Below are 16,245 nucleotides of genomic sequence, written 5' to 3' on the forward strand. Positions count from 1 at the left end.
ATGAAAATACACTTTTTTCGTGTTAAGTAACAGTATACTTTTTCTTGGAACTGTAAGACTTATCAATCCTTTCAATGGTTGTGGTTTTATATACACCAACGTAGAATTTCCCGGCACTTTAGAAATCGAAACTCAGGGGGAAAAACATATTCTGGAAAGATGTCTGATGTGCAACAACATGTACGCTGCATATTTTCGTATTACGAAAGTATAAATTCAAATTCCACCAAATATCGCATGTTACTTTCCGAAGGATTGAAATCAAGATTGTGATGCGCTTTTGTAAGCCAGTCGTAGCTCGTGTCAAGCGATCTCGCCAGCCGATGACAGCGGATATTCAAGAGCATAGGACACGTGATGTAGTCAGCCAATAGCAACATCACTGTTAAGTAGTGCGAACACACAAACAGGAAAAGGTAATGGTTTAAACTGATATACATAGTGTTGTTATAACAAAAGAAAAGCTTTTAGGTATAGCATTGGTCTCTAAGATTAATAAGCTGCGAGAAAAGCTTTTACGTATAGCATTGGTCTCTAAGATTAATAAGCTGCGAGAGAAGCTAAGCTTTCACACATAATGTTGATCTTTCCTGTGCGTGTTACACTAAGATACATCACACAAATGTGCCAGTAAAATTTTCAACAATGACATAAATGTCTGATCTTCTGGACTCAAAAATATTCTAAATGGTCATCCTCAAAGATCTGATTTTTGAAAAGAGTCAAACACATTGTTATTTAAGAAATTCATCAGACATTCGCTCACAGAGTTCATCTTGTGTACAAGGAAATTTACTTTACTTGAAAGTAACACTTTTCAAACAACCATTCGGAGTATTTTCCCGCAACCTGTTAGAAATAGATTCATTTCAGCAGCTGTGCGAGATGACAGGCGTCGCTGCGCTTGCGCAGCTACGATGACACAGGAAGCCCATACGTTCGTACGTGTAAAACATTAAAAGATCTTACATTATGTCATAAAAGAAACAAGGCATTAGAAGATGCTCCAAGAGCAAGGGAATTTTGTGAACCATACTAAAATGCAAAATTCGGCTTAAAGTGCACAGTCATAAGTCCAGATTCAGATGTAAATTTTCTTGGAGTACCAGTACCGTATTATCTCCTGTTTGGTTCTTTATTATGGCATAATAACCATATGTGCTAGAAGATGAAAACGTGAACTTGTAATGCAGCGAACAGTTGAAACTAGCCAATAGTGTGGAATTAAACACTTTGTTTCAAATAAATTGACTGCCTCAGCAGAAAAGATTAATAAAAGCCAAATTTCTTTAACAAAACGACAAAAATAACTTCATTGTTCTGCAAGGCGATTAATGCTTGACTGTCAGAAAGCTGGAAACAAAATAAAATTGAGTTCAGCATTTATGAAACTGATGAATTTTTAAGGGAGGCAAAGAATATGGCATGACAACACTTTGTGATCAGTTTTTATATGCTTCTACATATGAGTAAGTCTGTAATTGGCTAAATTTACTATGCAATATCAATTTGTACCAGAAGTTTCTCTGTTTTGTTTTTGTGTGAAGGTACTATAATTATTTGTGTAATATTTATATAGTGTAATATTTTTCTTGTTTTTGTAATTATTTGTGTAACATTTATACTATGTAATATTGACTTTTGTAATGCCTTAGATGATCTCCGAGGTCTCTACAACAATAAAAATCAATCAATCATAACATATTTTAGCCTTCCTCAATTATGTGAATGTATTTTAATTCACATGATAGGTGCCGGCCACAGAAATCTGTTTTGTTTTCATTTGACGTGAGAGCAATAAATGAAGAGGAAACAGCAAAATCACTTAACGTAAACACAAGTCACGTGGAGACTACCACCTCCCCACAACAACTCAAGACTGATCTGTGCATCATGTCCGGATTTTCTTCAATCCATAAGTCCTAGCTTTTTTTCTCTCTAATCTTGCCACAGGTTTACACGGCGTACTTTCCTTTCTGGGAAATAATCTATTACCTCATCAAAGTTCATCAACATTCTGCTACACGAAAAAACGAAATTTCGTTGCCTAATATTAGAAATGCTGTTAATACAAATATACAAATAGTACCCAAGACTGGCATGGTTTCTCGATCTGATTATGTGTATTTTGTCACTGTCTGCTAGATAAAACGAAACAGGCCTGCCTAATATTGCAGCAACTGTTACACAGACCAAATAAAGGAGACTGTTTTGGCACAAATGGTCATTTTTATAACATGATAGAATATAATTCACAAAGTATCAATATCAAATGCCTATTAGGCCTATGACAAGCAAAAAGTTTTATGTTAGGAAATAGTTTCACATTTCATTCATACTCTCTAGCTTCTGAAGCATGGGATTGAAAAGTAGTAGTACTAAATTTTTATATAAATTTGGAATTGTCATATTCTCCCGTAATTTGTGAGAGTCCCGTTTCTTCTTCTTCCTCATTCTAACAATCTTGTCATCACTAATTCTGTAACTATTCCTGCCAGTGTCAAAATTTATTCTCTGGTTAACTTCACTATCCCTGCCACAATCACCGGTTTAGTTATCCTGCATTTATTCTCTGGTTAGGCATTATTACGTGTTCATACAATGCGTTTTCCATGCTACACCCAGAATAGAACTTTAGCGGCTGCTAGCCAGAGACTGCATAACTGGCCCTTAGTAGTGTAGCGGTCTGGGCAAAAATTTTCTGTCAAAATTTCATTTTCTTAGATACACGGAGAAGACAATACTTAATCTTTGTTGCCTGTTATTCCTGTTAGGCGCTTAGTTCCACTCTGGCACTCTGAATCAATGGAATTCGCTAGTAGTTATAACAACGCTGATCATCTGCAAACCCAGTCAACCACATAAACAGCGATTGTCATTCACCCTTTCGGCTTTATTCGCTCAGCTCGTATAGACACGTCCCCTTTTGTCTGCAGGAAAGTTTATTTCTAAATGCGACAGGGATTTCTCTGGCAGAGACATCACATACACTATGCACGCATTCAAAAGTCAACTTATGATTCATTCAGAAATCAACTTAGAATTTGATCAAAAATGTTCAAAAACCAACAGGGATGCGTTCAAAATCATATGAGACAGACCAATGGGCACTGGGTGCTAGGCGCTATGTGAAGCAAGGTCTTTTTCCTCAATAACATGAATTTGGCGCCGCCCACCCCCCACCCCTTACTGTGTTAAACTTTAAAATAAGATTGTGTCTTCTAATGAGTGCATTATGACGCCATTTTAAATGTCTAAATTCAGTCAAGAACTACGTAATGTATTGAACATCAAATTTTTGTTGCCCCTATGACTCAACTGGTACTGGTTTCCAGCAGTGTTTTAGTAACATAGATGGCAGATAAAATTCTGATAAAGGCCAATCACAGTTGCTAGGAATGATGTTACAGACATTAACACTTGATTTTGTCTTACATTTGAGGGGGGCATGAAGAGGGGGTACAAATTAATTGTGGCAATGCACTGGACAAAATCACAAAGAATATCATAATAAGCTTCTACGAATGTGATTATGTATCACATTAGGTCCTTGGTAGAGGAGACAGAGAAGCTAGATCAGCTTTCTGTAATGAGAAATGACAAAAGAATTATCTCAATATGACAATTTCTGAACTGTAACATTTTTTTCATATTGTAACCTCCAGATGTGAAAATTGAGTTCTCATCCATTGCAGCTCGCACAACGACATCCACTACTTCCTTCTGACATCCCAGCAATTGTCATGGTAACATCAGTATTCTATGTCCAGCATAGTCTAGAGTATAGAAAGTTTTTTGAATAAAAACAGCCAGCCAGTAAAGTCAATTATATGCAACATATATTTCAAAAATCTTGTATTTTGGCACATGCCAGTTATCAGTTGGTGTCAATGGAATAATGAGGAGACGGGAAGATAGTTAAAATGGTGCAGGAATGTTCTATATATGATGTTTTCAAAATACTGAAGAAAAAATGACCGAAGCTTCTTATTCACTGTCATCAAAAATACGCAAACTGATTTCCATGAAACAACAAAAGTTAAAATTTTCAAATAATATTTGTCTTCTCCACACTGATTTCATGAGAACTGCACTATTGCTTATAGGATTGGGTGCAGAGTGCACACTGGAATAATGAACAAGTCACTATTCACACTGCAGTTGCTTACAAAGTTACCAGTCCATTTTCATATGCTAATAGACCCGATTATTTGGAACATGACAAGCTAGCTGTTCGTGCTTTCAATCAAAAAATAGTGATGGAATTATTCTCCGATGGAGGTAGTCGACATTTCAAACTGCAGCATAGCACATAAGATTGTGGATAATTTAATTTAAAGGCTTGAGCCACGTCATTACAAACTACTAAACAACTAAACTGCAGACTTTTGACCAACTTGCTGCAGTCCTCTTCAGGGCGATTCACATGGTCTTGTATTAAATTGCCATTGCTTCTGTACAATCTGTGGAAAAGAGCTATTGTTGGGTCTAGAAGAATGATGAGGCAAAGTGTGAAAGCTAGACAAAATCTTGTTACTGACTGTACATCTTTTGTACAACGTGTAAAATCAGTAACTGATTAAGCTAATACAATAGAAGTTGCAGCAGAGGAGCTGAAAAGCCATGCTGACAAGTTAAAGCAGCTTTGGAGCAAAATCAGATCTCAATTCCACAGACTCCACAACGCTGCTAAGTATACAGTTTAAACAGGTTTGTTGTCTGATTAAGTGGTACCTACTTCTATTTTATACCCATTGCAGACCAAGTCGTTAAGAAGAAACATCCATAATTTCTTTCATTATGAGTTCCAACAATGAAAACTTTTCACTGTCTTTTGGTCTGTGGGTTGTTATTAATACAGAATCTGAACAAGGACATTTGAGCAAATTTATTGGGCAAGTTGTCAGAGGATACTTGTGAAAAAAATAAAAGAAAAAAGTTGTTTTAGTTAAATTCCTCCATAGTATGAAGTAAACTTGTATGATTTTTCCCAAGTGATGTGTGCTTTGTAAGACCTTATCACATGTTCTCAGGAAAGGTTAACTTTTGCTGAACAGAAATCAAACCTTTTAAACCATATCTATTCTCTATTATCTGAATGCTCTCCATTTATTCACAAGTATGTCACTACACAACGATTTTAGCATTGTAACGTGTTCAATTTCAGTCCTCCCCCCCCAGATTAAATGGATGTGTTACATCTGAGATACTAAAATGCTACATCTGTAACATTTAATTCTCTGTTTTGCATTAATCAAAGTAAATTCATCTAAAGCCCCATATAATTTCGTAAGAGCTACCACTGGTACTTTATGTCAATACCACTGGTTTCTCTTTGTACTGAAGAATCTCTCAAATATTGTTGTTGTTGTCTTCAGTCCTGAGACTGGTTTGATGCAGCTCTCCATGCTACTCTAACCTGTGCAAGCTTCTTCATCTCCCAGTACTTACTCCAACCTACATCCTTCTGAATCTGCTTAGTGTATTCATCTCTTGGTCTCCCTCTACGATTTTTACCCTCCATGCTGCCCTCCAATGCTAAATTTGTGATCCCTTGATGCCTCAGAACATGTCCTACCAACCGGTCCCTTCTTCTTGTCAAGTTGTGCCACAAACTCCTCTTCTCCCCAATTCTATTCAACACCTCCTCGTTAGTTATGTGATCTACTCATCTAATCTTCAGCATTCTTCTGTAGCACCACATTTCAAAAGATTCTATTCCCTTCTTGTCCAAACTATTTATTGTTCATGTTCCACTTCCATACATGGCTACACTCCATACAAATATTTTCATAAATGACTTCCTGACACTTAAATCTACACTCGATGTTAACAAATTTCTCTTCTTCAGAAACGCTTTCCTTCCCATTGCCAGTCTACATTTTATATCCTCTCTACTTCCACCATCATCAGTTATTTTGCTCCCCAAACAGCAAAACTCCTTTACTACTTTAAGTGTCTCATTTCCTAATCTAATTCCCTCAGCATCACCTGACTTAATTCAACTACATTCCATTATCCTCATTTTGCTTTTGTTGATTTTCATCTTATATCCTCCTTTGCTGTCTCTGACAGAATTACAATGTCATCGGCGAACCTCAAGGTTTTTATTTCTTCTCCATGGACTTTAATACCTACTCCGAATTTTTCGTTTGTTTCCTTTACTACTTACTCACATATTACAAGAATTTAACATACATGTGAATTACCTTCAATTTTCTGAGCTATGGCTACAACATTAACTTTTTATTTTCTTTAATGGCAAATAAACACAGCTTCCTTCATCAAATCTTGGATGTGTGTTGTTTACACTGAGTTCTATCTATAACACAATTAATAGCTTTTGGATTTTATTTACATGTTAATATTCCATTTTCAGTTGAACACGTCACTAATTTCAGTTGTACACATGTTACATCACTCAGCTGTTTAATTCAGTACTGATTTATATGCTTGCTGGATCATGAAAACTGGAGCCAATCACATCTAGTTGAATTTATTGTCTGCAACATTTACATATTTTTTTCAGTTTTAGCTCAATTCAAGTGTTCAGTATATAATTAATTAGCTTTAAACAAATGCCTTATGTTAGTAAATGTAGCTCATTAACTTCTGCGCCACAGTGGCAAGAAGAAAACAATATTCCTGATTAACTCCCCCATGGTCCGTATTTAAAGGCTATATGTTTTACCTCTTTCTCCCTTTACAGTTCTCAAAGAAAATGTCCATTACTCAGTGATACTGTTCATGGACAAATGATGACCTTTTTATTCCACTGCTGCAGAGACATCTATTATGCAATGAAAGCAGCAGCCTTAATGTTCAAGATCTCTCTTCCCTCCATTTTTTCTAGATTGTTTAGGCTCACTTTTCACACTCATGCATTATGCTCTCCAATGCAGTTAACTTTTTAAGAAGCAACAGATTTAATTACAACAAAATTTAATACAACAAAACATGACAATGGCACAATGTGTGTGTCATACAAAATAGAGCAAAATGTGTTCATCCTATGATGTTGCTCAGGCTGGAATGTGGAAATGTCAAATTAGCCATGCTTCGAACAGTTGACAAAGACAATAACCCTATTTCAACTAAAAATGTCTATAATGAATTATTTATACCTTAACAGAATTGCAATCATTAGGAATATTGTAATTTGTATTTTCTATACACTTGGATATCGCACACGACATGAAACTCATGATAGAATTAATGTCTTGGCATTTTCCGAAATATGCAAGTAACTGCAACTAGTTGGTCTTCCCACCATGCACATGGCAGGATTATACCTCCTTCATCAGAGATATTTACTTTTGCAGGGCTCAGTGACTGTGTATATGAATTTTATGGGAACCTTCTGTCACTGTGTGGCATGAGAGGACAAGAAATTCTTTTAATACATGGCTCTTAAGCTTTGTGCGGAGGATGATATCCCATTTTATTATTATTGTGAGCTGTGTGTGTGTGTGTGTGTGTGTGTGTGTGTGTGTAAAAGGGAATGGACAGATGAGTTATGACAGTTAATGTACGATAGAGATACAATACTGCGAAAATGAGTGGTTAGAATATAAGTAAAAGTGACTGTTAAAGTTACTTTTGTATTTCAATTGATGTTCCTGAGTGTCATGGTTATGCCTAATCTAAAAGTTTGTATTTAAGAGCTTAAATAAATAACAAAAATATCAAATTCACATACCTCAGGATGAAAAAATATTTCTGGTCCGAGAAACCTCTCATAGCCCACATCCACAACAAATGGTTGTTTTGTGACAGAGTTGATGCCCTCATATTTCTTCATCCATTTTGATGAATCTGAATCATATTTAGCAAATTCTTTTGCAATATCTGGGCAAATATAACAATAACGCTCCTTTATTGCTTTTGCTGTTTCCAGAGACTGTTCAGGTGGAATCCCAATTTCACGTTCTCTCAGCAAAGACTGGATGAAATAGGTTATGTTTCTGCCTGCTATAGGAATGTGTTTTATACAGCTTCCTATTACATACCCATCTGCCTACAAAAACGAAAGAATTGTAAACAAATACTGTAAAATTAATAACAAATTAATGAAAGTAAAATTTCTTCAAAATGTAAACACTTTAAAATTACAATTCTACCTGCTATATTAACTTATATGTACAACAGTTTGCCAGTAAAAATCTGCTCGAAACTGCCGCTCTCTGACCACACAAATATAGCACTTTTATAAAATAATATCAGGCTGCCTGTTCACTTTGTATATTCCATAAAACATATAATACAAACACAAGTACAAATATGGTAACATCTTAGAGAAAGCTCTGTGTGTTGAGGCCTTCTTTGGACAGTTACTATCATTAGGGATGTTTCTATACAAATAATCCATCCACATAATTCTATGGAAAACAATAAAGTGAGAAACTTGTAAACAATAAAGTAAGAAACTTTAAGGACCTTACCACAGGTATGACGTGTGTAACACCATCACCACTATCCACAACTATTCCAGTGAGCGTGCGTTCACTAACAGAACGTGATGCCCAAGAGGCTGCCAAAGCTAAAACAGCTTGTACAGCAATATATAGTCCTGGGACGTTAAATGATTCAAACATTATCTCTGCAAAGAAGAATTGCAATTATTCTCATATTAAAGATTACACCATAAAAAAGTGGGAAAAAAGCAGAACTGCTGCTTACAATATGAACTTTAATAATAAAAAGACATCATAATTTTTACACGGAAGTGAGAGAAAAACAAGAAGACTTTAAAATACATTTCTGTTAACAGCCCTAATCTACTGTTATCCAAATTTCCTCTGATACTGTCAAGAGCGGTGTCAAACATCCACTCAGCACATCCTACTGCACACTCGTCCCTGATATCAAAAGAAGCCACAGCTACCATCTGGAAATCCACGTGGAGTTGTGCACCTTGTGACCTGACCACCAATATGCCTGCAGTACCAGCATACTGGGCAATGTTGTTTCCTTTGTCCCATTTGCCCATCCGTTAAGTTTTCTGGTGGAATGAGTGACCATCTTCTTTACTTTGTCTGGTGTAGGTCGACTTATTTACCGTCAGTGCCAATAACTGACTTTGAAGTGCGTCCATTTGACAATGCAGACTTTGGAGATGTTCATTTGGGATCATGTCATATACCAGCTGTCTCACCTAAGATGACGTCGCCACGAAGTGTTTGCCAGTTCCATCAAAGCATGAACTTTGTTTGCTACTGACAGTAGAGACTTAATACCATTTTTGCCATGTAGCCATGCACAATTTTACTGGCAATGGAAGGTGTGATAGAAAAACATGACACAATGTCGCATTTGACATTACTTCTTCCTCAATGACATTTATTAGGAGATGCCAGAATTACGGCGGTGTTCTATCTGATACATCCAACGGTAATACTTGTTGCACATGTTAGTCCACTCATTTACACATCGAGTGAAAGCGTCAGTCAAGTGAAGATATTGTTGTTGCGAAGGTGGTTTTAATACGGGGTGTCCCAAAAAGAATGACTCGATTTTAACTTGTAATAATATTGAGGCAAAGTCACTGAAGGTAACTGAAACAGCGCTAGATGTAATCGGCATGGTCTAGAGTTTCAGAAAAAAAATCTGCTAGATGTCACTACGAGTGCTGACCTGGAGCATGCAGCCAGTCTCGCACAATATGGTGTATGTGCAACAGAAGGCATATTGTGTTATTGAATTTAGTCGTACTCAATCAGTGATCGCAGCTAGTGGGCATTTCATATTCAATTTTGTGCTAAACCACCATCACCAAAGAACATCCGACAGTGGTATAAACAGTTTGAAGAAACAGGGTACCTATGTAAAGGCAAAAGTCCTGGCTGGCCACATGTTCCTGAAGAAATAGTGGAACAAATCCAACGAGCATTTGAGCGGAGCCCCCGTAAGTCTACACGTCGTGCTAGCCGAGAACTTGCGTTACCACGCATGACAGTGAGGCATGCATTACGGCCTCCCATTTAGCCTTCAAACCATACCGATTACAACTGGTACAAGCTCTTTGAGAGACTGACAAAGTGAAGTGAGTGGACTCCTAGGTTCCCTGACTTAACACCATGTGATTTCTTCCTGTGGGGATATGTTTTAAACAATGTGTTTACATTCCTCCCTTACCTCGTGACATTGAAGAATTAAAAGCCAGAATATCAGCAGCTGTAGATTCAGTGACAGAAGACACCTTACGTTCAATTTGGGATGAAATCGGATATCAATGTCGTCCGTGCAGCCAATGGAGGACATATTGAACATTTATGATAGATTTTTATAAAGTTCTGTCTTTTCTGAGTATTTTAGTATGCAACTTGTTGGTGTTAAGCCCTTCTTCCTAATAAATAATTCTATTTAAAATCTGGTCATTGTTTTTGGAACACCCTGTATATTGTAGCGCTTTGAGAATTTCCGCGTAAATTCTAGAAGCCTTCTTCCATTTCGAACTCACGATATTTTAAATAGTAGTGTGAGAGAGACGAATCCACACTGCATTTTTGTGTGTGCAGGTCTAAAAACAGTCACGTGCAAGATGTGGACGCAGCAGCCGAACGATGGCCGACAAGTACCTCTTGTACGATCCATAGAGTTTCAGTGTATGTGTAGAGAAGAGCCTGTGCTATTCTTTGCTGGTTTAGTGACCATGATGATTGTTAAGGACAAATGAAGAAATGAGATTAGACTTTTAAGTAATTCATGTGTTGGACTTGCTAGAAGTAAGACAGGTTGATGAATTATGTGATTGTTGAACCAACACTATTGTAAATGTATTTAAGCGAATTGAATGGGAGACAAATCGGTTGACTTGCAAACTTTCGAATATTTATGTGAGAAAGGGTGAATTTGTGCTTTGTGGAAGTTGAAATATACCAAGACTAAACTAAAACTATTCTGAAAGTATCCATTTATTTCATGAGTTGAGAGGGGGGGTGAGTCTGATAAATTCCCTTAACCAGCTTTATTCTTTGGAGAAGTTTTTGGAGATCGACATGGCCGACTATCCAGAGAAGAAGACCGTCTGTGCATACCAAGTAAGTCAACTGATGTGAGGAGGTGTGAAGTTTTCAAACCAGCTCCACATCGCTTCTTGCCATCTAAAGTGTTAGAATATTGTCCAAAACGATTATGACTACTCCAGTATTTAGAAGCTGTTGACTGCCATGGAAAATTTTGTGTGATCACAAGTAACATAATTTCGCATGAATACTTAGTCTAATATTGCGAACCACAGTCTGTACTATCACAGAAATTTCTGTAGGAATTTCAGAGTCTGTACTTTCCCGGAAACTATGCTGGTTACAGCATGCAAATTCTTTGTAATATTTGTGGTCTGTCTCACTACTTTCAGGAATAACTTAATGTCAGTGCATGCTGCAATTTTAGTTTGGAGATCAATAATCTGATTTTGTAGATCGTCTTGTAGTCATAAAAGCTGTCTTTCTATTTGAACCCATTTGAAGTCACAATATGAGGTCACTCTTTGACTTTGTATGTTGCTTGGGGTTTCTGTGTTTCTTTGTATTCCAGGAGGCCACCAACTCATATGATTCAGCAATACACAAGTGACTAAATAAACTGATTTTATTTTATGATTGCAAAAATACAACTTGGTAACAGTAAGCAAATAAAGAACTGTCAAAAAGAACCAAGCGAAAAGGTAACATTGGCAAAGTTACATAGGTAGATCAAAGAACAATACGCACACTTTTAATCATTATCTAAAATCTATGCTTCTCGCTTTAGAAAATCCTTTTAGAGCCAAGACTATTTGTGAAAGCAGTTATGTCTTGCTCAGCTTTTAACTTGAACAAGACCACCAACCTGTTGCTGCTCTTGTTGTAAAATAGCCACCATCAAACTGTGGGAAAGCTGAGGACTCATTTGCAAAGCACACACTTTTTCAGCATAACATTGTCGATTGCATTGGCTGATTCACAACCAATATATTTGGATCTCCCCCTCTTCAACATTAGCTTTTCTGAATTGCAGAGGTGGTAATTGTCCTTAAGACACCTTTTATAACCAAAATCCTTCTAGCCTATTAATTTCCTATCCTTCAGTACTATAAGGTGCAATCCAAAAGATCAGGAACTGTAACCAATTCTCATGAGAAGAAAGAAAAATGTAAAATTGTGCATGAAAATGTTTAGAAGTCTGGTAAATATTGTAATGTACAATGCTTTTATTGTTTATGAAGCCAGTGAAAAGAGAAAAGGAGTAACACATATCAGGTTGCTTCTCATATAAAAATACTGGAAATTCATGGGAAGAGTATAGGCTTAGTTCAGTGTAGCAGAGCAAAAATTGCATGCCGAAACAGCTCAGCAAAGCATTTCACTAAGAAGAGCCAAGTCATAGGTAATAAGAGGAAGCCTACAAAGAGATGCACAGCTGCAAGAAAACAGGAAAACAAAAGGAAACATTATTCTGGTGCAGGACTTTTGTTTTGAATATTGTTTCAAACTATACCACACCAAAAACGCCTTTCTAGTGATAATGTGTGTTTTAATTGTAATAAAGATGTATTGCTAACAAACCCTGAAAATTGCAATACCTTAATATAAATAATTTCTGTACTTTCACTACTTTCTTATAAATAATTCCCCAACTACAGCAATTTCACTAAAATGTGCATTCCTGTGCAGCCTGCCATGTAAACTACTGTTAGTACCCTAGGCACATTCACAGCAACTTACGCACTGAAGGATTAATCTCTGATTTGCTCCTATTTGATTTATTACATCTCCCTTCTACAGCTACCATCAATTACTGTATTTACTCGAATTTAAGCCGCACTCGAATCTAAGCCGCACCTGAAAAATGAGACTCAAAATTGAGGAAAAAAAAATTTCCCGAATCTAAGCTGCACCTGAAATCTGCGACTCGAAATTCAAGGGGAGAGAAAAGTTTTAGGCCCCACCTCCAAATCAAAACAAAGTTGGTCCATTGTAATATAAGACACAATTTAGGTCAAATGAATGACGATACAGCTATAGTAGTTTGGTTCAAGTCATAAGCTTAGCAGTTAAGCTTTACCAGGTAGTCGTTGCTATGCGTCAGGGGCTCTGTCCGTATTCATACGGGTACCCTTCCTTTTTCACGTGCTTTGTCTGGTTTGAATTGATTGCTTATTTTTCTTTGATCTGATGAGTGCGGTTCTCTTTGTTATAGGTGTTTACGTCACTCAAAGCTGAAAATGCATTACTGTACTGTGTCATGCACTGTTTGTCTCATTCTGATACTGAGTGTTTACGACCTGTCGCCGCTCGCAGCATGGCTTGCTTTTGTGCGCGCGCTACCGCCGCTTACAATTAAAAAAAAGAGAGAGGAATCGTCTCATTAGCGAAACAGTGGCAAGAGACTGCTATTTTTTGTTACTTACACTGCTGCTTTCTTTGATAATGATCAACAAGAACCAAATAATACACTGCGTATGATAGAAGATGTTCTGAACGAGAGTTTAGCGAAAATTTTTCTCCGTTTGAAAATCTTTGCAGACGCCTCTTTAGTACATTACATTCTGCACAGAAATTAGCGTCATGTTAAGATTTAAAAATCTAATCAATTGCCGTGCATCATTTATGATTGTATCACTATTAAGCATAAGAATAATATAAACATGACATGATATGTATATTCTTCCGCGTTTGTCTCACTCTAGTTTCGTAGTTTATTAGGCAGACAGGATTTAAATGAGATAGCAGCAAACACAAAAGAATACATGGCAAAATGTTTATATTCGTATTATTATTATGGTGAAGAGAATACTGCAAGTGATTCACAATTCATAAAAGTTCCTATTAGCAACCATCTCTACTCACAGGCAGGAAAAAATTCAGAACGCAAAGTTGGTCATATTGACAAACATCCCAAACAGTATTACCCGTCGGATTTTCGTAGTGAATTGAAATGCTGCTACATTCGAAGATGAACAATACGGAATTTCTATTTACTTCGTTGGATAATGTATGAAAATGCAGTGGTCGAAACTCAGGGCAGAAAAAAGCTCGTCTTCCAAACCCGCCCCCCACCCCCCCTGATGCAGAGGTTTTGGTGCCAGTATTCATCCTTGGGCGGCTTAGATTCGAGTAAATACCGTACACCCTCCCTCTCCTGCTCAACTATACCTTATGGCCATTCATCCAATATCATCCTCAAAATCAAACTAATTTTGCTTATCACACACACACACACACACACACACACACACACACACACACACACACACACACAGCAATAAGTTTCAGTGTTGCACTGAAGAGATATACCACAGAATTTTCTTCTTCACTAACTTATGTGACGTCTGCCATATCAACAGACTATCGCTCCACACTGCATCCATGCACGGCATATGGTATGACCCATTGTACCAGTTGTTGAGTTTCTTCCTGTTCCATTCACGTACAGAGCACGGGAAGAATGACTGACTGAATGTCTCTGTGTGTGCAGCAATTATTCTAATCTTATCCTCACGATCACTGTGTCAAAGATACATAGGTAGGTAGGTTGGTTGGTTGGTTTGTTTGTTTAAAGAAAGAGAAGGGCCAAACTACAGGTCATTGGTCCCTTGTTCCTAATAAAACAATTCCACATGGGTGAGAATAAAATGGACGAAACATATAACACAAACCGGAAAGAAAGGAAAAGCCACAAGAACGAAGGGAAGGCAACAAATACTAAAAGAACAAAAGAGGACAAGAAAACGAGAGAGAGAGATGCTAGAAACAGAAGAGAATAAAACATGACAGCAGATTACAGTGGCTGGCCAACCAAGAGAATAAAAAGGGGAAAGCCAGCCACTCTGCAACATATTAAAACCTCCACCCTAGGGTGGAGGACACAGAGGGACAAAGGACATGCGCTAAAACCTACATAGAAGTATAAAATTCACTCTCACAGATTAAACGTAAAACTATAGCTGCTATGGAGGCATTATCGCCCAACACAGACGGCAGGGTGCTGGGAAAGTTAAAAGTCTGCCACAGAGCGGCTAAAAGTGGGCAGTCCAGCAAGAGGTGGACGACTTGTCATTTGGGAGCCACAGCCACATTGAGGTGGGTCCTCACGACGGAGTAGGTAACCATGCATTAGCCACCTATGGCCAATGCGGAGCTGGCAGAGGGCAACTGATTCCCTGCGAGAGGCCTGCATGGAAGACTTCCACACATCCGTAGTCTCTTTAATGACACACAGTTTGTTGTGCGTGCTGTTATGCCATTCCGTTTCCCAAAGCCGGAAAACCCTACGGTGTAAGAAAGATCGCAGGTCAGCTTCGCAGATGCCTATCTCCAGAAGCGGTTTCTGCGTTGCCTGTTTGAACAGCCTGTCGGCAAGTTCGTTGCCAGGGATTCCGACGTGTCCTGGGGTCCACAAAAACACCACGGAATGGCAGGACTGTTCCAGGGCATAGATGAACTCCAGAACGGACGCTACCAGAGGGCAGCAAGGGTAGCACTGGTCGATAGCTTGTAGGCTGCTCATTGAGTCAGTACACAGGAGAAATGACTCGCCAGGGCATGAGCAGATGTACTCAAGAGCATGAGACATGGCCGCCAACTCTGCAGCGAAAACACTGCAGCCAACTGGCAGAGAGCACTGCTCAACATGTCCTCCATGAACATATGCAAAGCCTACGTGACCAACAGCCATTGAGCAGTCCGTGTAAACCACTTCAGAGCCGTGGGACACGTCAAGAATCGAGAGGAAGTGACAGGGAGAGTGGCAGGGTTAATGGAGTCCTTAGGACCATGCAAAAGGGCCAGACTAAGCTGTGGCCAAGGCGTACACCATGGAGGCGTAAGAGAACAGACCACAAGTAGAGGTGGTAAAGGGAAGGACTCCAGTTCGGAGAGAAGGGACCGCACGCAAACCGCAATCGTTAGCCCCGATCTGGGCCACCAATGCAGGAGACAGACTGCTGCGGGCGGGAAAAGGAGATGGTAATTCAGATGCTCAGGGGAACTGTGAATGTGTGCTGCGTAACTGGCAAGCAGCTGCGCACGTCTGATCTGCAGTGGAGGGACACCAGCCTCCACCGGTACGCTGGTCACCGGACTCGTCCTAAAAGCTCCTGTTGCTAATCGAAACCCACAGTGATGCACAGGATTAATGCTGAAGGCACTGCCGAACCATAAACCACATTCCCATGGTCAATTTGGGATTGGAGAAGGGCTCTGTAGAGCTGCAGCAGCGTACAGCGATCTGCACCCCAATTAATGTTGCTCAAGCAATGGAGGG

At 38.5% G+C, this 16,245-nt stretch overlaps 1 protein-coding gene across 1 annotated transcript in view; it reads right to left on the bottom strand.

Moving 5' to 3' along the window:
- Positions 1-16,245, bottom strand: part of LOC126482359 (actin-related protein 3) — an 84,634-nt gene that overhangs the window by 36,924 nt on the left and 31,465 nt on the right. The window contains exons 4-5 of the mRNA XM_050106439.1: positions 8,442-8,599; positions 7,700-8,017 (exon numbers count right to left, since the gene is read on the bottom strand). Of these exons, the coding sequence (XP_049962396.1) occupies positions 7,700-8,017; positions 8,442-8,599 (476 nt within the window). The remainder of the gene's footprint in view (positions 1-7,699; positions 8,018-8,441; positions 8,600-16,245) is intronic.

The sequence above is a fragment of the Schistocerca serialis genome, chromosome 5 (genome assembly GCF_023864345.2).
Source record: "Schistocerca serialis cubense isolate TAMUIC-IGC-003099 chromosome 5, iqSchSeri2.2, whole genome shotgun sequence".
NCBI lineage: Eukaryota > Metazoa > Arthropoda > Insecta > Orthoptera > Acrididae > Schistocerca > Schistocerca serialis.